The sequence below is a fragment of the Vanellus vanellus genome (genome assembly GCF_965231255.1).
Source record: "Vanellus vanellus genome assembly, chromosome: 11".
NCBI lineage: Eukaryota > Metazoa > Chordata > Aves > Charadriiformes > Charadriidae > Vanellus > Vanellus vanellus.
In genome coordinates, this window is record NC_138916.1 from 10,487,671 (window position 1) to 10,510,238 (window position 22,568).

The window sequence follows — 22,568 nt, forward strand, 5'->3', positions numbered from 1 at the left end:
TAAAAAAAAAAAGACTTTTTGTCTCCTTGAGCTTTTAGCATTTAGCAAAAATAGTTACAGTCCATTATGGGATATGATTGATGATCATCAGGATCAACAACTGAATATGAATTAATTGCTGATGTTCCAGGTCTTTCAGCTGTCTACATCACAATGTTAGGGAATGATTTTCAATGATAATCCTGAAATTCTGGCCTTTGTTCTGCAGTAAGGTCAGATGCAGATCTTCTGAGAATTTCTAAGGAAATTGCACATTTAGAATACATAATCAGGTCTGTCAGTATTTGCGTTTCCTATCTTTCAACTGCATGAGTAGTGTTTAGTGCTTATTCTTCATCTGATGCTTCAGAGAACCACGGAGCAGTAGGTCAGCTCTTTTAATCACACTTTAGAGACAAGGGGAAGTGTGTCACCGTGCATTGGATAACTTACATGAGACTTACAGCGGGACTGTAAGGCAAAGTAAAGAAAAAACAAACTCTGAAACACCTCCAAAGATCTACTGTGTTCTAACCTCAGACCACCCTTTCTCTCCTTAGAAGCTGTGTGCGGTTCAAAACCATAGAAAATCCAAGATTTTCATTACAGTTTTTGACAAAAATCTGAAATAGGTGAGAAGGGGAATTGCCATACATCCCTTAGAAGATATTCAGTGATGTGTAGCACTTTTCTAATCTGAGAAGCTCATATTTTAACACTATGACTACTTACTGATTTAGTTTTTTTAATTACTTTGCACTGAGAGAAGTTCTATTGCTTCTCCACTTCATGTCTTAGGAGTTTCCCTTGCAGATACACTCTGACAGTTCATGCACTTAAAGTGTTTTCCTTCATATGAAAAGGAGGGACAAAAAAGCTAATTTTACCAAAATGTCTATATTAGCTAACAAAGGTAGAGTTTACTAACAAAGGCAAAGACTTTCCCAGGAAATGCATTTCACTATGGAAATATACTGCCTCCTTTGGTGGGATACATACAGAACACAAATTTAAGACCACTGGAATATTAACATTTAACAAATACTGAACACACAAGCATTCACACTGAACATGGTATACATCAGAGAAAGCACAAAAATACCGAGCAGGCAGAAGACTCAAAATTTCTTATAAGATCATGCACAAGCTACAGAATCATCTTGTTACTGGGCCTACACTGGCCAATGTAGTTACTTTCCATCAGAGGTTGTTGTGGTAACCAGAAAACACAATATATTTGCTAAGTTCACCTGGAATTTGGCTTAGTTTGGCCAAAATTGGATTAAATACTAATACCAGATGGTGGACATCACACACATTCTAGAAAGGTGCATGCAAGTGCTAGAAGTTTTAGAGGGCTTTGTTGCATGAACAAGTTTGTGTGTGCACAGCTGGAGGCATCTGGCAGGACACCCAGCCTTGTGTATACACATGCTCATGCTTATTAATGCAGTGTCATAGGGAGGAGTGGAATATAAAGAGGTATGCGGGCTGAGCACCCAGGCGCTAGACACCTGGTGATGCGATGACTAGGACTATGTTAGCAAGACTTTTAAATGCTATTGTTATTTTTGTTTAACTACTGGAAAATACGGCAATTTGAGCGTCTCACCAGGACTGAAATGTGCACTTTTCACTTATTTTACCATGTGCCCTTTATGTGCTAGTGAGATCCCAGGGCAAATCAGAGGGTCCTCAGGCATCAGACCTTGACTGGCATCATCCAAATATACCCCAGCCATGACCCGTTTTTTTTCCTGTTATGGTACAGCTAAGGCAGAAACTATTGTGATGGTTCTATATTATGAAATTTTGGGGGTACTTCACAACTGGTAAAGATGGTTTTAGGATGGCCCTGTGCAGTGGAGATAAGGTAAATCAGCTTTTGGTACCTCTGCACATCACACACAATAACTATTGTGGATTATCTTCTGTATATCTTATCTTTTATGCATAAATTAATCCACTGATTTTTTTTTTTAATATGAAAAATATGTTGAGCTATGACGCCTTCCTTAAAATAGTTGAAAAAAAAATTCGGTGGAAGTAGGAAGAGTTACCGTCTCCCTCTTAAATATTCTAAAAAGCTGCAGCTCACAACATGGCTACACTGTGCAAATACACCACAGTTTTGCAAAAACAAGCTCAAAAAGGAATGTGCTTTAGAAGGATGTATTATTTTAGCAACGGTTTGAACAACTCGGGCTAGCACATTTTATGCCAGGTTTGTTTATTCTCAGGAAAGCATTGTGTGGGAAAAGCACTATAGTGCTGTGCAAATAGTTTGGCTTAACAAAGTTGAGAAGCTGCGAGAGTTATGCAGGCTGACATCACAACACTCACTACTTAAGACAGCAACACGTAGCTCTCCAAACCACTCTGTAAAGGAGGTAAGCTTCCCAGTGAGGCAAATCAGAGATTAATTAATTTATCTAAGGTTTTCCAGTGACCAAGAGCAGAAGTCCTCAGCATTCTTGGCTTGGCTGAGGTTACTTAATAGCAAGGGAGTAATGATAAAAAGAACCATCTCTGTTTCCTGAGTCAATCTTTTTCTGGATACCGCAGAGTTATTATGAGAAGAGAAGTGTATAAGAACTCGGGTAAATGCAATCTTCACACTAGTTGCTGCTAGTAGGAGTTTAAGTAAATAGCTACAAACGTATGCAGCTGCAGGAATCTCAGCCACCCAGATGTGGTTAAATGATGAAGTATAGGGCTAACCGGGCCCTAATGCTACCCTGCTCTGCCGTCAACCAGAAGGAAAGGATGAACGAAAGACAAAAGGCAATGCTGACCCCCATCTGAGATGGTGTCACACAGGGGTATGAAAATGGGGTATCTATGGTATTGGCAACTTTTCTTTTTTGTCTCAAGTCTCATCTGCTCCATAGAGTTTGATGAAGAAGGAAAAGCCAAGCCTGAACATTTTTCAGGAAAATAAAAGAAGAAAAGCCCTAACGGAGCACATGGGGGCTGGGGAGGGGGGAGAGGGGGGATGATTAATATGCCATATCTAATTTAAGAATTGAAAGAGAGAAAAGATCATTTATCCCTTAGCTTCTTGGGTTCCATTTACACTTCACGGCATGCGTGTGCTAGTCTTAAAATATATTGATAAGCTGCTCAGGTGTCAAAGTCTGGATTTGTTTTAAAGACCAAACTTATTTTGTTAGTGGAAATGTTATTTACCTGTTAATGTGTAAATCATACTTTCCTACAAATTCTTAATTTGCTTGGCTTTCTTCAGTTCATACATATTTCTGCTATTTTACCATCTTCTTAAATAATAGAGCTGATTTTTATTCACAACAGAACACACTCATAAATTTGTTGGCATACTTCATAAGATTTGTTAATTACGGATTATTAAATAGATAATTAGAAGTTTGACTTTTTCTGAATGCTAAACAAAAGCAGGGAATACTTTTGCTGAACAGCTGAAAAAACAGGAAATAAATATTTAAACATCATCGTTTCCAAGTGCTGCCTGTCTAAAACTGTGAAAATTTTTATACATACAAGCCTTGGAAAAGAGTTAAAGGTCTGATGAATTTGGCTGCTTTTGACAAAATGCGTTAGATTGAGCTAGTCCATGCTGTAATTTAATGTGTGCTAGTACAGACATAATCTTGTTAACTGTAAATTTGGTAGTGTTTCTGTAGGAAACTACAGAGAAGCAAATTACTTTTACATGAGTTAAAGGGAACCTCTTTAATTGGAATTCCATTTATCTGCAATTTCGCAGGTCTAATTGCTTGTAGTTTCCTCATGGGACCACCTGGTTACTTCTGTTCAGAAAATAGTTTTACATATTGTATGTACATCTAGGGAAGATACAAGTATTTATCAGATCGGTCACTTTAGTGGTTCATTTCGTCTACGATAGACATCATCCTTCCTCCACTACCTAGGTACAGCGAATCCCATTTTGAGTCGTTTGGCTGCCACCGTTCTAAATATTTAGGCCTCTGACCTAACAGATTTAAAGATGGACACTTCAGAACTATTCTGCTTAAGCTGGAAACTTAAAAATTGTAAAGTTGGCACTGAATTTACTGGAGTGGAAATACAATTTACCTACAGTCAATATAATACTGTTATACATAAACAACCTGCTTTTGCTTTCCACCTTTTATTTGATCCTAATTGCTGTAACTTATTTCTGCCATGTTCTGCCATCTGCTGAAAAACAACACAAGCATTAATTTTTTTTTTCCCCTTTTATCAGCTTCCAACTTGTCAGACATGAAAAAATGATTTAGTGCAAATGTATGCACACTTTTTGGATGAAGCACACAGGAGCTAAACCAAAATTCTACATTATGATAATCTGTTCCGATGATTCTGGACTTGGTTAAAAAAAAAAAGACAGCGGGTTGGATCCCACTTTACTACTCTTACTTTATTATGGCAGACTGATCTCATTTATATAATTTTTAAAGTACCCTTCCTGCTTGGCTACAGCAGAAGAGGAGAGTCAATAAAGAAACTCATATTGTTCAGACTATTTTATTTTAACGGCAGAAGAGCTGAGAGTCCAGTTTTATCTCTATTTATAGAAGTCCTTGCCCTGCAATACGCAATAGGCCTACCCTGAACACAGCGACTGCTGCTTGATTGTGGTATTTTGACTGCATAGTTTGAAAGACATACTGCTCACAATGGGACACTGAGGAGATTAGCAGCATTTAATTTTTCATAGAATTAGTTTTGCTTCAACTGAAATAGGTCTCATTATTCCGCTGAAAATCATCTGACTCTTTTACGCCCTCCACAAGCAAAAAATTAAACTGTTTTCTCCCTGCAAGGAAACTGCTTACAGATTTTATTGCTGCCTTTGTTTCTTACAAGTTCAATGAGGCAAATTGGCCATTAGCATTTACGCTCTTGGAATAGCTAGGGGAATAAGTATTCCAGTTTGAGGACAAACATTTTAGGGGCACTTTGATATGGGTGACAAAAAATTGAACATGAGTGTACTTCAAGAAATTCCCCTAATGAGAAACAAACAAAACTTTGAATATATTTTTTCAGATCTTTTTTCTTAGACCAGGAATCAGAGATGCACTTCAGGTACCTAACAAAGGGATTTTAGAAAAACATCTCTGAATTCTCTCCGAGGGTTCCATGTTGCACCGCATTTGTAGGAAATGTTGCCTTGATACTGTAACACCCTTAATAATCCATCCTCATTAACATCAGAAGGGCAAGCAAAAAGTATGAGAAGTGATGAGAGATTTTGAAAGAAAACTGCTATGAGAAACCTTAATTATTTTTTTTACTATAATTTTTTTTTTACACCAGCTATTGGGAGCAAAAGGAAAACTAGTATTTTCTTGAGGAAGATGAAACATTTAGGAGAGTTGAGAAAATATTCTGATTCGAAAATAATTTGATAGATATACACATAAAGTGCTACTCAGCTTTCCTCTGCCCTTGTCTTCATCAAGATTTATGGGCACTTAGCTGTTTTTATGATTCATGACATTGAATGTGTAGGATTGGATCCAAGACATTAATCCTGTACTTTGCACAGAACACAAGAGCATGGAAGACAAGATTATTTGTAATATTCAGAGAGTGAAAGGGGATTAATAGAAAGCACAAAAAAACATAGCCATGTCTGGATGATAAATATATATTTTTAAAGTTTGATATGAAATTTTCAATGACGACAAGGCTGCAGAAGTTTATTTCGTGTTCTCTGGAGCAGAAAGTATCGTTGCCATGGCAGCTTCAAGAAGCTATTACTAGCTCAACAAAACCTGTTTACCATGGAGTTAGTATGTAGGTTCATTTGGAAGGTGCTATTCATTGCATGACACAGGGAACAGTCTTACCTTTGCAGCATCCCACTGCGGATGTGAAAATATGAAAGAAAGTATTTTCCAATTCTCTCTATAATGTGGTCGCATTAGATCAAAGTTTTGTGAAACTATCAAACTACAGTCTCAACAAGAAAAAGTTGATGCATGCGTAACATCTTTTTTAAAGCCAGCTACTAATAACGATAGTATATGCACGATTGCTTTTTAACAAGAAGACAGAATTCTATAGCTTGAAAAGATGTTAATTTTTTTCATTAGCTTTCAGAACAGTCAAAGACTACAATCAGCGAAGTACTGAAGCACATGTTTACTTCCTTTTACTGTTGACAGGATTTCAGGCACTTTAAAGACTTCTGAAATATAAAAGGAAACAAAGCTGAGCATGTTCTGGACTGTTGAGTAGCAGCTCTTGGTGAAATGGTGCCTAATCTTGAATACAAGCAGGCCCTCAGATACTGAAAAGTGCACTTTAAAAATGTTTTAGAGAATTTTTTTTTTTTTAATTCTGAAAGACTTTACACTATCTGCCTAGTAAAACTTCTCAATTTAGAGTGCCAACTGAATGCCCAAGCATAGCTCTTTTTGATTTTAGATCATAGGGTATTACACAAATGCATCAATGGAAATTAGTAGGAAATGTGACTGTTCTTAGCCTTAGAAAATAGGGTCAGGAATAATAAAAGATGCTTACTATCACAAACCTCATAAGAGAATCTCTCTCCTTCTTTCTTCTGCTCAGTGGATTGCAAGTCAAAGGCATTAGACAAAGACATGACACATTACAGACAAAGCACAAAGCACATATTCTACAAAATTTTCAGATCCAGGCAAAACGTACTAATACATAAAGAAGGAAAATACAGTACAAAACAAACATTAAAATAAAGCTGGCACTACGGATTACAACACAAAACACCCAGCGCTGGTTGCATTTTACAGATCATTAGCATGTTTCTGTGAAATAGTGTTAGGCATTTCTGGTATTGACAGGACATTAAATAGTTCTTGTAGATTATTTTTTTTTTTTTTTTTCAAATTTTGATTTTCTTTGCAAGCAGAAGTGAAGGTTGTGACTAGGTTGAAAACATGGTGCTAATGATCTCTAAGGAACTTTGATTGAACCCGGAAACAGATATGACTCACCTCCTTTCCTCCCATGGACTCAAACATTTTCTCAAGCTGGACTCTTAGCTGTTGAATGTTGTTCATCAAGATACAGGGCTACAAAGAGAACACCAAATGTGAGAATGTTTTGTTCCTTTTATGTATGAATATGTGTATTCACAGCCTCTGGGCTGAAGACCAGTTCTTCAGCAGCCCTACTTCATGCAATTTTTAGAGGATCTCAGGTTCCTGACCACTGCTGCCTGCCCTTTGCCCAGGCAGCAAACCCACTCAGCCAGTGACCATGCTGCCCCATGAGGAGCTGAATACATTCTCCCAAGTAGCTGGGCAGCTTTCAGATACCAGTAGTTCACGTCCTGAACCTTATATCCCATGCAGTTGCTAGTCATACTTAATACAATTACATCCGGTGGATTAATGCAAGCAGTACCTTATCGTCTCTTTGAGAGTAGACACAATAATGATCAAAGTACTTTGGGAGTGAAAACAGACTGGGGGAAAGGGAATGCCAGATTGCCTTCCAGACCCAGTCTTTGCAGAAAACTGTGACACCACTGTAACCCTTATAATGGCTGATTCTTAAGTATTTGAATAAATCGATAGGCACTTCCATTAATAACAGAATAATATTTCAGAAACGTACATTTTGCATTGCTTGAGAAGATGGTGAATGAATTAGGCAACAGAATTTTGTAAACATATTTAGTGTAAAAATATTGTTGTTTAAGCTCATTTCTTAAAGACAGACCACAGAGCCATAGTGTAAAAGACAGCAGTTGCTGGATAAATATAAGGTAAAAAGTAAAACATGGATAAAATCAAGCAGCTTACTACAAAATTATGGAAGAAAGGATCTACTACTAGAATTTTGTGTACTCAGATGACATTATATGCTAGTTTGGTACGGTGTGGGGGAAGCAATAAGACAATACTTGCTACGAGTTGTGTGGTTGGCCAAGGTCAGTGTGTTCTAGTACATGATTGGATGAATTTAGATTCCTAAGTAATGCATTTCAATAAAACACACGTACTTTTTCAGACAACAAGAAGGTGATGGAACGATTACAATGATTGATACTTATTTGTACCTTTCTAGTTAATAGCATGTTCCAGTGTAATGCTGAAAGACGGTGGGATTAGATTTTGGTATTCAAAAGATCAATAACCTAATTTAGCTTTAATCAGTTCTACATTCCTCTCAAAGGAATTTTGTGTCAGAGTCCTTCTCAATCAAAGGAAAAAAAAGAAGTTTGATCTAACGTCTTAATCCTTACATTACCGCTTCCCAGTAAAGCACAATATTTGCCCCCCTGCAAAAGACAGCTGGCTTTCTAGAATGGTTGAAATACCACCTCTCTTCCTGTCTCTTGAAAAATCCAGAAACCCCACTTCTATTTGTTTATCTACCTTCTTTTAATTTATTATCACTAAGACTGTGTCCTCCTCTCCTGTGGTATCTCCTCTCTTCTGATATATTCATGATTCTTGAAATTATCTGCAATATCACAAATCAATGATTGTGATTTCTGATGGGGGAATAAGTAGATGAATATAACACCTTGGTTCTTTTGTTCAAAACAAGGCCAAATGCCTTTGCCAACACACTGAAGCTATGAGATAAATACTTCATACCAAGGCAGTTTTCAAAGCTTCCTTTGAGGCTAGCTAAGGTGGCTCTTTCAGAGCCTAAGCCTGCCTTGGCTCAATGGAAAAAATTATATTGCTGTCAGTAAATAACAGAACCAGATCTCAAAAACATTCTCGTCTTATGATTTCATTATCATCTTGTCCTTCACAATACTCTTCGCAGCAATTTACAGGAGTCAGACAGCCAGATGCGACAACACGTAAAAGTGAGTGGCGAATACAACACATAAGCCCAGGATTGTTTGTAAACTCTGACAGGAGGTGGAAGATAAGAGGATGTTTTTACATTAGATACGTGCCTTTACGAAAAGCACCTTTGGTATGCTTTTATTTGAACAGTTTATGTGCACATTTTATAGTGTTTAATAAAAATAGTAGAAGCATTGACTTGAAAAAGAATGCCAAAATCTAACTTTAATCACAAAAAGTATTTGTTTTAATCTCTTCTATCAACTCTAATGCAGGAGATGGACTTTTAATACAATTGAGATCACTTGATCAAATGGTCTTTTATTAAGCTATAAGTATGTATTTCAAAAAGGTAGCTTCTTTTAAAAATAAGTTACGTCTCCCAAAAGCATGTGATATAATAAGCATGTGATACAATAAGTGTGTGATATAATACTTTATATGATAACGAGATTAATTCCATCTAAAGCTTTAGCAAAGATTGGGATACTAGGGTGACTTCAGAAATCAATCACTCCGACAATTAAAAAAATCACAGCATGACAGAATCACAGAATGGTCGGGGTTGGAAAGGACCTCTGGAGATCATCTAGTCCAACCCATCCTCCTAAAGCAGGTTGACCTACAGCAGGTTGCACAGGATCGCGTCCGGGTGGATTTGGAATATCTCCAGAGAAGGAGACTCGAGAGCCCCTGGGCAGCCTGTGCCAGTGCTCTGCCACTCTCAAAGGAAAGTTTTTCCTCATGTACAGATGGAACCTCCTATTGGACAGGCCAAAGGACTACACAAACACTTTGAATCAATGACTCAATGCTATGTATTAAGACTCGTTTCTTCTAGAAAGCAGTACACTTTATTTAATATTAGCATAAAATTGAAAGAAAAACAGCTACAAAATTGATTTCTTTTTTTATACTAAATTTTGAGAATACTTATGGCTCATATTGGGTCAAATACAGAAACAGATTCTTTTAGATAAAGCTTGGTTTGGACTGATTACCATTAAAGTAGAAGATGTGTAATGCATTCACTCCTTCATACTGGGGAAAGTGTTCTTTTCAGCTCTGTATTTGCCCTGGACGGGAGAGAGGTAAGATACGTAGAAGGTGTATCTGTGAAGTTAAAAATGCATGAAGATTTATATCCTGCTAGATTATGGGGAAAAAACCACTTGCAATATGGTGTGCTGGTCTATCATATATCAATTGGTATCCAGTGACAAGGTGCGCTGGAACATTTCAAAACTACATCAGAGAAGGTTCAGGCTTGACATGAGAAAGCATTTCTTTATTGAGAGGGCGGTCAAGCACTGCAACAGGCTTGCTAGAGAGGTGGTCGACCTCCCAAACCTGTCAGTGTTTAAAAGGTATTTGGACAATACGCTTAACAACATGCTTTAACTTTTGATCAGCCCTGAACTGGTCAGGCAGTTGGACTAGATGATCGTTTTAGGTCCCTTTCAACTGAAATAGTCCATTCCATTCCAAAACTGGCTTGTTTCCTAGTGTTTCTACAGCTATAAGACTGATTGTCCCTACACAGTAAATGCTGAACTGGGCCTGGTGCTTCTACTCTTTTCAAATGCTGAAAAAATTTAGTACTGCCAGAAGAAAAATGTGTGGATATCTACTAAAGCGAGTCTTTTCAATGTTTTACTGCAAAGGGCTTCAAGGTTGAAAATAGCTGAAGTGGAAGTTAAATCTGAGACATGACACATCTAATATAAATAAAAGTCACTCCTCTGTAAAATCTTGTATATAAAACTTCTACTTAATAATCAAGTTGAATTCGGTATTTTTCTTTCTTATTTCTATTTTAGAAAAAAATGTGTAAAAGAAACAGAATGGTGTAAGTCTCTCCTAGCAAATATATCTGTGGCCTGAAAAATGAATAAGTTTAGTCTTTTGTAATGTTGCTCAAGAGCCTCCAATAACTGATATTTAGCTGCAATAGATGCCTTTCTGCATTCTAGTGTATCTGTTGGTGACGTCTGGATTATGACCCTGTCCCACGCTACAGAGAGCCCTGGCATTAATGAGCACGTTCTCAAGCCGTGCACAGGAACGTTACAAATAGAGCCGAGATCTGTGTATGAGCTATATAAAGGATGTACTTTTAAAGGTGAATAGTATGAGGATGGTGCTGCCATTATTCACCTAATTGCAGACTGATACATCTGTAGAACAAGCTACTAAATAAAGCAGATGTAGTGCTAAATGTTGCCTGTCTCAGGAGTACTAGCTTTGATTGAATATCAATGATAGTGAAAAGTCAGTTTACAAGAATAGTTTTCCTTTATCATGTTAAGATATTGATAATGTCTTGATTTGCTTAATGACATCTTTAGTGCCTATATCTCATTTATTTCTGAGTCCATGGCAATCTGGTCCTTCATTAGGGAGTCTCTTGGAAGCAGTGAGGCAACAAAGCAGCACATTTTTTCTCTCACTGCTGCACAGATAAGGCACAGAGAGTGAGTGGTAGTAGCAGAGAAATTTGCAAACACTCCCTGCACAGGGAACAATGATCTTATAAACTCTCTAGTGAATAAATTGATAAAGACAAGTGAGCCAATGCAAAATGAAACCTTAAACAACAATATTTTCTTCTGTTTGGAAAAAAAGATGAAGATATATTCACTTTATTCGCCATTGTATAAGGCTGTTATCCAGGGAGTGTTTCTGGCCATCTTGTAAACTTTTTCTACTTTAATACTGAAATGATTAACTAGGATTTGTAACTAATTCCACCTATTCCAGCTTTTACACAGCAATGTAAGCAGCTATGAAAACAAGCTGACCTTATTAAAAAATAAAACAAACCAAAAATCTCTTCCTCCGTTCATGCTTTTTCTCCTATACAAAAGTGATTACGTTTTCAAAAAGTACAGTAAGTCATTTAAAGGTAATTTCTGAGGCAGAAACAAAACACAGGTTTTTACTCACCACATTTTCTTTATCACAATATGAGCTGAAGTAATTTGAAATAATTACAGCATACTGAAGAAGCACTTTGTTGATAGTCTAGGAGAGAAAAAGGATTTTTTAAATGGTCAATTTCATCATGTAAAACAAAAATAATACAACAAACACAAAAAAGGCGCTTTATATAAATGTTAGATTTTACAGGTGCTTACTACACATTTAGTATATAGATACAACCTAAGCAGTCCTGTGAGCACGTTTTCAAATCCCTGCACAGATGGTGGGTTGTTCTTAATGGATTGTAATCTTTAATAGTAGAGACACTTTAATTTTAGTCATACTGTTTTTGAGAAGCATTGAGAGCTTTACTCCTTGCAATGTGCTACATACTTAATGGAACAGAAGCAAGCTCAAAAAATCCTCTAGGGTGACAACGTATAGATTAAAAACATAATGGAAAAATAAGACCAAGGGAGCACAGTTCAAAGCCTGGCAATATGAGCTTACCTTACAATAATAATGTAATTAGGAACTTTGTTTGCAAATGGAAAACTGTTGCAATGGAAGAACAGGAATAAATATAAATGTACATTTTTTTTTTTTAAAGCCATCAGGACTATAATGGAAATCTGAAGCTTGTGAGGAAATACACATAGAAAGCTTGCCTAACAAAGCTGAGTTTATCAAACAGCAGATGAATAAGAATTCCAGAGCCACAGAATGGCTGGGGTTGGAAGGGACCTCTGGAGATCATCTAGTCCAACCCCCCTGCTAAATCAGGTTCACCTACAGCAGGTTGCACAGGATCACGTCCAGGTGGGTTTTGAGTATCTCCAGAGAAGGAGACTCCACAGCCCCTCTGGGCAGCCTGTGCCAGTGCTCTCCCACCCGCAAAGGAAAGAAGTTTTTCCTCATTTTGAGATGGAATTTCCTGTGTCCCAGTTTGTGCCCATTGCCCCTTGCCCTGTTGCTGGGCACCACTGAAAAGAGTCTGGCTCCATCCTCTTGACACCCGCCCTTTAGATATTGCTAAGCACTGATGAGATCCCCTCTCAGTCTTCTCCAGGCTGAACAGCCCCAGGTCTCTCAGCCTTTCCTCAGAGATGCTCCGTTGCCCTGATCATCTTTGTAGTCCTCCGCTGGAGACCGTCTGGTAGTTCCTTGTCTTTCTTGAACTGGGGAGCCCAGAACTGGACACAGTACTTCAGATGTGGCCTCACCAGGGCAGAGTAGAGGGGGATGCTCTTTTTAATGCACCTCAGCATGCCATTGGCCTTCTTGGCCACCAGGGCACATTGCTGGCTCCTGATTAACTTGTTGTCCACCAGGACTCGCAGTTCCCTCTCTGCTGAGCTGCTTTCCAGCAGGTCAGCCCCCAACCTTTACTGGTGCATGGGGTTAGTCCCCCCCAGGTGCAGGAGGACTACCACGTCAGGGCTTTCACCAACAATATTTTATTGCCATACCTTGAATTTTTCCTTCCCTTGCACTGACTTATTAGAATGTTGCATTTCACAGAATTGCTCCATTAATGGAACTCTAATAAGTGCTTAGCAAGAATAATAATTGATTGTATAACTTACATAAATATGAAATCTCAGAGAGGATAGAACTTCTCAAACAAATTTGACAAAGTACATGAAAAATAGGCAAAGCCACAGACAGTATGTCTTTCTAAGGATCCCAGTCAGAGACAGAAGAGATTGATTCTAAACACTGGAATTACTCAGCTTTTAAGTACACGGCAACACAATGTCACTCTCTCTGAAGCTTAGTTGAGATGCATTGATTTTAATTTACCTTTGCAAATCTTCTCATTAAATGAGATAGTGCTTCTGGATTAGGACACTCCAGTTTCTTAATAATCTCAAAGCTTTGATTGAGCTGTGTGAAGACATCAACCACAGAACAAGAGAAGAGGGCATGATCTGATGTTTGCTGAAACTAGAGAGAAACATTCAAACGATTTAATACTTGTTCAGAGATCAAAACTGTATTAACTAATTTCCTTACACTTCAAATTCTTCCTAGAGTCATAAAAATAAAATATAAATTTAAAAAAAAACCAACCCTCTCACTGACAATACTGACAAATGTGGCTTTTCACATTTCGATTACTTTCAAACCTCTTAAAAGTAAAACTAAAATGCTCTTTCATGACATTGGTGTCACATCAGAGTTTGGTGGAACCATAGATTAAAGCCTATGGGGAATCTAGGTAGCTGGATATTAGAGCAGGAATTTGTCCACAGGGTTGTCTTCCAAGAACCGTTACTGACTCTGTATCCTGTGAGGTCTGACAAGGGTACTGTGGGACCAAATGTACTTCTGGTTTTGCAATACTAAATAACTGTCTTAATACTTTCTTTATACTTTTCTTTAAAAAGTAAAGGCTCACCCCGTCTTTTTTGTCTCTTTCTAGTGCTCCATGAAGAAATTCCATTGACACATCCTCATTTTCATCCAGCCACTGAATGACAAATGGTTCAAACCACCTGACAATTGAAAACAATTTTGTGAGGTAAAGTAAGTACATTTCATAAAGATCCTGCGAGGAGACATGCCATACAATTCAGCAGTTTGGCACCTTGTGTCTTCACATCTGTTCTAGTTGCCAAAAACTCTATCTTCCTAGAAAAACTTTTGTCACCAAAGTCACTGTGACTACCAAAAGGTCTTTCAGGTGTCAGTTTCACAATACTCTAAACTGGTCTACCCCAGTGATGTAAAATCAGCAGTAGCCATCAGAGAAACATGTCCATGCTTTGCAGAGGATCATATTCTGCATATTTTTAAAATTATTTTAGAATGTGTCTTTTATCAATATTGCTTCTTTGTTCACATTTATTTATTTGCATGTGCAATAACTTCGAGAAAACTTTGCTTTAATAAAACATAAACTGTTTTATTTTTGTTTAGTTTATTTAAAAAAAATATTAAAGCAATAACAGGCCCCAAACCATCTCGGCAAATCAGCAGACTTGCAGAAGATTAAGGAATGAGATAAGGATGGCTCATATAAAAGGACGGGATTGTTGCAGAAGGAAAGGCAAAAATGAAACAAGTAGCCGAATATTAACCCAATGCAGTAAGAATAATTTCCATAGTATATCCCATTAGCACTGTATCTTTATCCAAATTTGGGTATGAAACAAATGCAGGGACCTATAACGAATACTGCTGCTGTTCACACATTTCATACCTTCCTCAGACATTTTCTGACGAAAATATTTTGTCATCTACGAAGAGCTGCAGTTGCAGCAGTTGGATAAAGAGTCCCATGAAACAGCTAATAGCACTTTTAATACCTGCACTATTTCTTTTGACAGAGGGAAGAATTAAAGAGGAGGAAGTGCAAAAAGTAAAGAGTTGTCAGTGCTATGCACCTTGAGATTTTGCACGAACTTAAGCATAAATATTTGACCAAAATAAACCTTGCACCAAGACCAAACTCATGGGAGCCTTCTCCATACACTACTTACAGAGAGTATTCAGCCACCGCGTCCTTGAAAGCAGACAGTTCTCGCACATATTCATTATAAAACCATTTCACTTTGAAGTGCAAATTCATATAATCCGTGCTTTTGCATAACCGCTGCTTTTCATGTTCTGTAATAGAATGAGTTGAAATAAAAGCATTTAATATCCTTCTAACAGTAAATAATATTCTTGAGCCTCAATGCACTAGTGACATAATAATACAGTATTGCAATTTAAAGCACAACTGGTTTGATTTTTTTTAGAGGTAGTAGTACCCACAGTTTCAATCTTCAAGTTCTGAGTACCCTTAGGAAAAACAAAACAAAGACCAGGCCACAGGTTAGGCTTTTCAACTCTCTTCACCGCAGTGAGGAAATCCCACAAACTTGCTGACTTCCAGTTCTTTAGGTGCTACTTTGGCTTTAACAAAATGGGTAAGAAGTTGTGTCAGGTGTCAAGTTAGAAAAGACAGCTATAGCTGTGTAGGAGCCAAATGGAGTAACAACTATAACTGCCAGTCCTATCTGAATCTGTGAAACCTGCATTAGTAAACGGGCTGCATTTACCACATATACATAAGAAACAGAAAGAGGAGACACCTCCGCAGTTCTGCAGCCATCTATTTTATTCATGGCGCAAGTAGAAAAGCTGGTTTAATAGTGTTTTAAAAGTTTTTCAAACGGGCTTCTCCACCTTCTCAGTGTCCTCCTGTTTTCAACACAACGGATATGCAGATGTTCATGGATGGCAGGAGTCATGAAGCCACCTGTAACCACTTTCTGCATTTTTAAAGTCTGATTTAATTGGTTTGGAACAAATATCCATCTTTCTTCCAGGATTATGATCCTTATTTTAGCATATCCCCAATGCTCTGCAGTCTTTCCCATCCAGCTGCTTTGGGCCCCAGACAGCTCCATTCTTTCACTCCATTAGCTATCAGGCACTTTATCCTTGCTCAAATCTGTCATTTTCTGCTCCCACAGCAGGAAACCGTGGATCCACACATCTTGGGCAGAGTAATCCTTCCTTCACTTACTGCTCACAGCTTCCTAAAGTTTTGACAGATCTCATCTGTTTGAGGTGTCACATCACTTGCACGTTCTTCCTTGAGCAAAAGACTAATCTCAATCTCCCAGCTCCCTTAAAAAGTGACCTAATGCAGATGCTCGGCAGGAATGACGTTCTTGTGTAAATAGTACATATTAAGTACTCGCCTCTTTCAAACACCCTTTTAGCTCCTTACTTCTGCTTGCATCATAACACAGTATCACACAACTTTTTCATATACATTTGGATATGAACCTAATTTTATATAACAGCAGAAGCATCCCATCCTGTGTCATACACACTTCTGAATATACCACTCAGGTCTCTGTCAGTGCAAACACACCGCAAAAAAAAAAAAACATATTCTGTGTTTTTCAGATCTGACTAGGTACATTAATACGAAATTAGTTTTATTATGCCAAATCAGCACTCTAGTAATACCACCGTGCCATACAAGAAATAACTGTTTCAGAAGCATATTATTGTGCAATGAATTACTAAGTTTTGTGGGAATCAGCTTGTGAAGTGCCCCTGTGGAGTCTTATCGCCTTTTTAGCATTGTGCTAGCATTTTCACCTTCGGTGCCTTTTCATCACACTCCAGAAAAATCAGTAAATCAGTTTCTGTCTAAACATTGCACTTGCTTATGCCAAATTTCTAATTGAGAGTACTACAAATTCTCTCTGGCATACCATTGGTTACTAGCCTTAAACAGAACCACAGAAAGATGTAGGCGTGCTCTCATGGTTCTTAGTTTCTACAGACCCGAGGAATCTTATCTTTTTATTCTGGCAGGAGTTTTCCCACAACCTATTATCGTAGACAGCTAGATAACCAAACAATAACAGGTAGTTCTTACAAGTGATACCAGTCTTTGACTGAGAACAATTCTCTTATTGCTATCGAATTCACTGCACATCTACTGCTTAAGCCATTATTAAGAAAAATCTGTCTTATATTCCATCCCACTGGAATTTCTGAAATGAATAGCATTTTTTTCATTCAAGTGTTGCATGAATGGGTTATTAGATTATACAACACAACTTAAGAATGTTTGCTATAGTATCACATGCCAAGCAAACGCTTTTTTCAATTTTAGAAACGAGCTGCTGGCAACAATAGGCAAACTTGTCCAGGAGGGTACAACTTATATACTATCATTCATTTATATTTTCTTTTTTAAGTTAAGATCTAAATTATAACACTTTTAGAAACAAGCATAAAAGTCATTCATGAATAATTGAGGATTTTCTCCAGGCTATTATACCTTGGAAAGAATATTTCATAAGAGTCTCCTAGGATATTACTTGTAGCAACATGTAAGTGAAAAATGCATCCTCAATTCCTAGTACTAACCTACGAGATCATCAGATACCTCACATGATCTACAAAGCCATTTTGTATCCATGCATAATACCTCCTCAGTTTATATAAACCACAGAACAGAGAAAACAGGTGACCATATGAGTCAGCCCATGACAATTTTATCTGGGTTTATCCACAGTAACCATGGATTTTAGTTAGAAAGCACAGGAACATCACCGTAGACGTTCTAAATTTAGATTAGGACCTGCAGATTGCTTTCTTAACCTCTGAAAAACTTGGACAAGTTAATGCAACTGTGCGACACCACAGGATATATGTATGCAGTTTGGATATCTGTCTTTTTTCCCAGGAGGAAAATTGGCACCATGTTTTCCTACACAGATATATCCATTTTGGACTTTCTGGAAGACAGATGTAGTAGTAGCTGCGCAATACAACTCTTTCTAAAAAAGTCCACTCTTGCTTTGCAAAATTTTTATAGCACTGAGTCAGCCTTCTACTAAACCTGCCAATTGTACGCTCTGCAAATGTGCTCAGCAGAGATTATGAGAGAAATAGCAGACCTTTCTCAGAACTGATTCTAGACAAACAATCTCCAGTATAGTAAACCTAATATTATTAATCTTTTTTTTTGTGCTGCTACTTTTACAAAACATCCCTTGTAGTGCAGCATATTTTTATAAGCATCTGTTAATCTACTGAGCTTCGTAACAAGGACATTTGCAGTTCCATTAGTGATAATGGCACATTATTCTATATTACGTATCATGAATCAATGAAAAAAATACTGATAAGATTTCTGTAAACTGTAAAATTTGTAAACTGTAATCTGTGTGTATGAGGTACTTTAGCTGCTTTTATCTATCGCAGTTCCAGTAACAGCATCTTTTTTACAGTATTGATTACACTTTTTTTTTTTTTAAAATATCTCCTTAGGGGGTAACGCTCTAATGCACACATGCTTTCCACAGGTTTGCAGTAATAGACATTGTAACTGCAACTACAACAAAAAATGTATAAAGAGTCATTGTACAGATCACATCTCAGTTGTACAGATCACAATTACAGTTAACACCTTTAAGAGGACTTCCAGTAAGCAATAGCAACGAGAAAAAGAAAAAAAATATCTTCTGTTCAGGTGCTTTTTGCGTAACCAAGAAAGAAGAGAGATTTTTTAAAAGACTATTATGTGGAATGCATTAATATATGCAAATGTGTCTGGTGTGTGATGAGATCAGCCACTGACCTGGTGACACTGTATCTAGCAAATAATCTAACTGCAGAAAATTGTTCTTTTACAGAGAAATGTATGAAGGACTACAATCCAAGGCACCTTCCTCACCGACCTGTGACCAAACAGCAATACTCTGGAACCATGTTTGATTTCGTGCTCATTTTCCAAGCAATTGCTAAAGAAAGCTGAGAAGATTTTCTTAAGGCAGAAAATAAAAAGAAACTGCAATACAACTATTACATTTTTGTCTGATGTTTGTAGTGTAATGGTATTTTGTCAATAGAGACACAATGATGACTTATTAAGCAGAAACGTCTACCTGACGCTAAAGACATAATGCCATTTAACAAACTGCAATAGAAACCTGTTCACTACAGAATTCTTTTTCCTTTTTAACCTTGAGGTGATAACATCACTCTGAGTATCCATGTTATTTTTGATTAATTGCTAAAAAAATGAAAAAAGGGTAATCTAACAACCTTCATAAAAGACAGAAATTTTAAATATCCAGATAATCAATTTGATATTTTGTTCAACCCTAATCTTCCCTTATTTAGGTATAAACACTGAGAGCAATTTTTTTTTTCTACAGCAGTTTCCTAGCCACTGTTTTTTGTAACAACATACAGTTAAACTGCTTAAAGGATTCTAGTGAGGTGAAGAATATGTCAAATCCCTATGAACAGAAACTGCAAGAAGGAAATCTGTCGTAAAAAATGAACAAATTGACTAGATATACATAAATATATCTGAATATCTAACAAAAAATCTTGTCTGGTTTCCAGGCTTTAAAGATAATGTTTCAGACATGAATAACTACTACACAGAAAATTTATGTGTAGCAAATTAATTATATCACAATCAGTTGGTTTGACTGTTAAAGAGACTCTATTGCACTACAGCTTATTAAAACGGACATGATTGAGACTAAGCATAAGGGAATTGTGTTTGGATTAACTGCAAAATTTCCCATAAAAACTCAGATGGTATTTTCATCCATTGCGACATAATTCCATATCATTTGCAGTAATTACTTACCGATCATTCTAGAGACTACCAGCTGCACATTTTATCTATGTCTTTCAGAATGGCTGTTTCAGAGAACCTGCTATTTCCAAACTTTCAGTCGTATAATTGGGAAGTACATGCATGGCACAAACTGAGTATGGGTAGTGGAAGAAGAGCTCTTAAGGAAGTCCTATGAGGAATGATATTGAGTATGAATTCGTATTCCTCCCTCTGAATCACTGTTAAAACATTACACCAGTATGATGCACCTATGTTTTGGGCACTTGATCCCGATGCAATTTCCCTACAGTACAGGAGTTGGTTTCTATGCCATCGCCTCTTTTAATGTGGGTATGATGCTTACAGTGCTCTAGACTTAATCCCTGTACCGCTGAAATGAACTGGAAGACTCTGATTGAATGTAATATACTGGATCAGGCCAAAAATGACGAAAAACGTAAACACCAATGAAGTTCAGAACCGATTTCGAAGCAAACATTACATTCTACTGGACACGTCATGCCAGGGTTCTTGTACTTTGCTAAAGGCAATGGAAGTCACTGGTTATTAACTGAAATATAGAGCAGGACACAACTAATTGATAATTATGTATAATTTACATTGATTTTGATAATGTGAAATACTACTGGCCTTCCTGAAAGGGCTCTTTGTGTCAAGATAAATTATCTTAAATTATTAAAAATATTATCTTATAATAAACTGAAAACTGAAAAACTTCTGTCATTACCTCCTTTTTTGGATTGCATTTACAACTGATTTACAATTAAAAAACCCTCTAATTCTCCTTTTAAAAATACACTGTCTGTCATAATAGACTTCCACATATTCAATCTTTTTTCTGCATTTACTTGTAAATTTTCAGCAAAATATCTTTGAACACTTCACAAACACAATGGATTACACCTTGAAGATCTCTATGAGGTGATTAAGCTGTGCTATTACATTTTACAAATGGGAAACTGAGGTATAGGGAGACCAAGTGAATTTACTAAGGGAACATACATGAACTTTGAAAGGCAGTGTAGCTCTTGTTCGAAGATTTCTTAACCAGAGAGTCATATTTCTTCACTGAACAGAGACCAGGGAAGGAAGGCAGACTGTCTCATTCTGAATTGTAAGAAAAAATAAATTTACTGATCTTTTTTGTCTCTTGCCTGCAGTGGAAGTGGGCTAATCAATCCTTGACTTAATGCAGTGCACTTTAACAAGCCGATCTGACATTGCGCTTTATGTTCAAGGAGGAGCTCTCCAAGTGAGAGGCCATTTGCTCGGAGCGCTCTGCTTCGCTTCACGTTTCACAGCAGGTACAAGTGAGTTCAGGGACTGCTGCAAAGCATCTGAAACGGCAAAGCTGTACATTGCTTTCTGGGAGAGGTAGATTGCTTGTGGGAACTTCAAGGGGAACTTCAAGGGCATCACATACCAACGTTACATACTATCCAAGAGACGCAACATGTAATAACACAAGGGACAGGCAAATCTGCTGCGAATAACTCTACTCCAAAACATTACATTTGCTGTTTTTTATCTACTCTGTCATATTGCCTAAACATTTCAAATTACTTTAGGCATATTAACTTTTATATCTTCTTAACATTACTTAGTTGCTTTTTTTTTTTTTTTTTACTCCTTATTGAAAATTTAGCCTATTAGTCTCATCAATCAATTACTACTTCACAGCCATTGGATGAGTATATCACCAACAGGACAATTCAAGATGCAAGATATGCAGCTTGATTAAGCGTAAACTTGCTCTGTCCTACTTGAAACTAAGACAAAGAAAAATGTCAGTACAGCAAATAATTTAGTAAGATCAACCTCAGTAGAGCTTTTACCCTTCAATATCACATCAGAGTGAAATTTATGTACCATGAAAGCTAAACAGATCAATAATATTCAAAGAACAAACACTCAAAGACAAAATTCTGTCTTTGGATACACATGACTGCTATTGATTACAGAAGGAAATAAGCATTTGCTTCCAAGGACTGAAATAATCTGAATTGTGCTTTCTACTGTTAGTAGAATTCTTGCTTTGTACGTGAATTTACCACGGAAAGCCTAAGGAAATGCAAGCTATGAATGGAGCAGAAGAAATGGCCCATCCTATCTGATACGAGATCTATGATCATGATTAAAGCCCTTGTTCTGAAGAATATGGTGGAAGTTTGAAATAATTTGTACTGAAATTTCAACATTTATTCAAAGTAATCACATAATCAGAAAGTAATAAAAGAGAAAAAGTAATGCTGATATAGGAATCCAGTTTACATTGATTTAGGCTTTCATAAATCTCTAATACCTATAAAAATTGCAAAATCAAGAAAGAATATACACGCTCCTTGGAAACCACTGCTTCTTGGAAAATGTTATCACATAATTAAATGCTATATTGTAATGCTTGAACCTGGGAGGAAAAGAGAACAAAGGCAATAAAGGCAGACTTAATTGTATTGGGTCTTAACTGCTGAATATTCAGCATTGCATCTTCAGTGTATTTTTGATGACAGGTTACTTTAGTTATTGTTTCGTTTTTTAAAAATGTATATTTCCATGAAGGAAACATTTAGACTTGATTCTCTGCTCTTTTGCTTGTCACAAGTGTGCAAAGTGAGCATAAAACATTATAAAATGCTACCATGCGTATTTCGTAAGCAATTAGTAGAATGAAGTACAAAATAGGAATAATCAGGCAGCAAGATAAACGTGAGGCTGCACTTTAATAATTACGTGTGTTGTATCTGGACCTGCCTGTAAAG

General features: G+C 37.0%; 1 protein-coding gene and 1 long non-coding RNA gene across 2 annotated transcripts in view; one reads left to right on the plus strand and one right to left on the minus strand.

Annotated features, from left to right (window-relative positions):
- The window catches only part of LOC309676181, a 173,767-nt gene extending 154,871 nt beyond the window's left edge, over positions 1-18,896 (plus strand). Inside the window, exons 3-4 of the long non-coding RNA XR_014269571.1 lie at positions 14,116-14,219; positions 18,848-18,896. This is a non-coding gene — a long non-coding RNA (uncharacterized lncRNA). The remainder of the gene's footprint in view (positions 1-14,115; positions 14,220-18,847) is intronic.
- UNC13C (unc-13 homolog C) overlaps positions 1-22,568 on the minus strand; it is a gene marked incomplete at its 5' end in the record, with an annotated part of 181,486 nt that overhangs the window by 26,330 nt on the left and 132,588 nt on the right. The window contains 5 exons of the mRNA XM_082488673.1: positions 6,951-7,028; positions 11,715-11,792; positions 13,494-13,637; positions 14,092-14,188; positions 15,176-15,302. Of these exons, the coding sequence (XP_082344799.1) occupies positions 6,951-7,028; positions 11,715-11,792; positions 13,494-13,637; positions 14,092-14,188; positions 15,176-15,302 (524 nt within the window). The remainder of the gene's footprint in view (positions 1-6,950; positions 7,029-11,714; positions 11,793-13,493; positions 13,638-14,091; positions 14,189-15,175; positions 15,303-22,568) is intronic.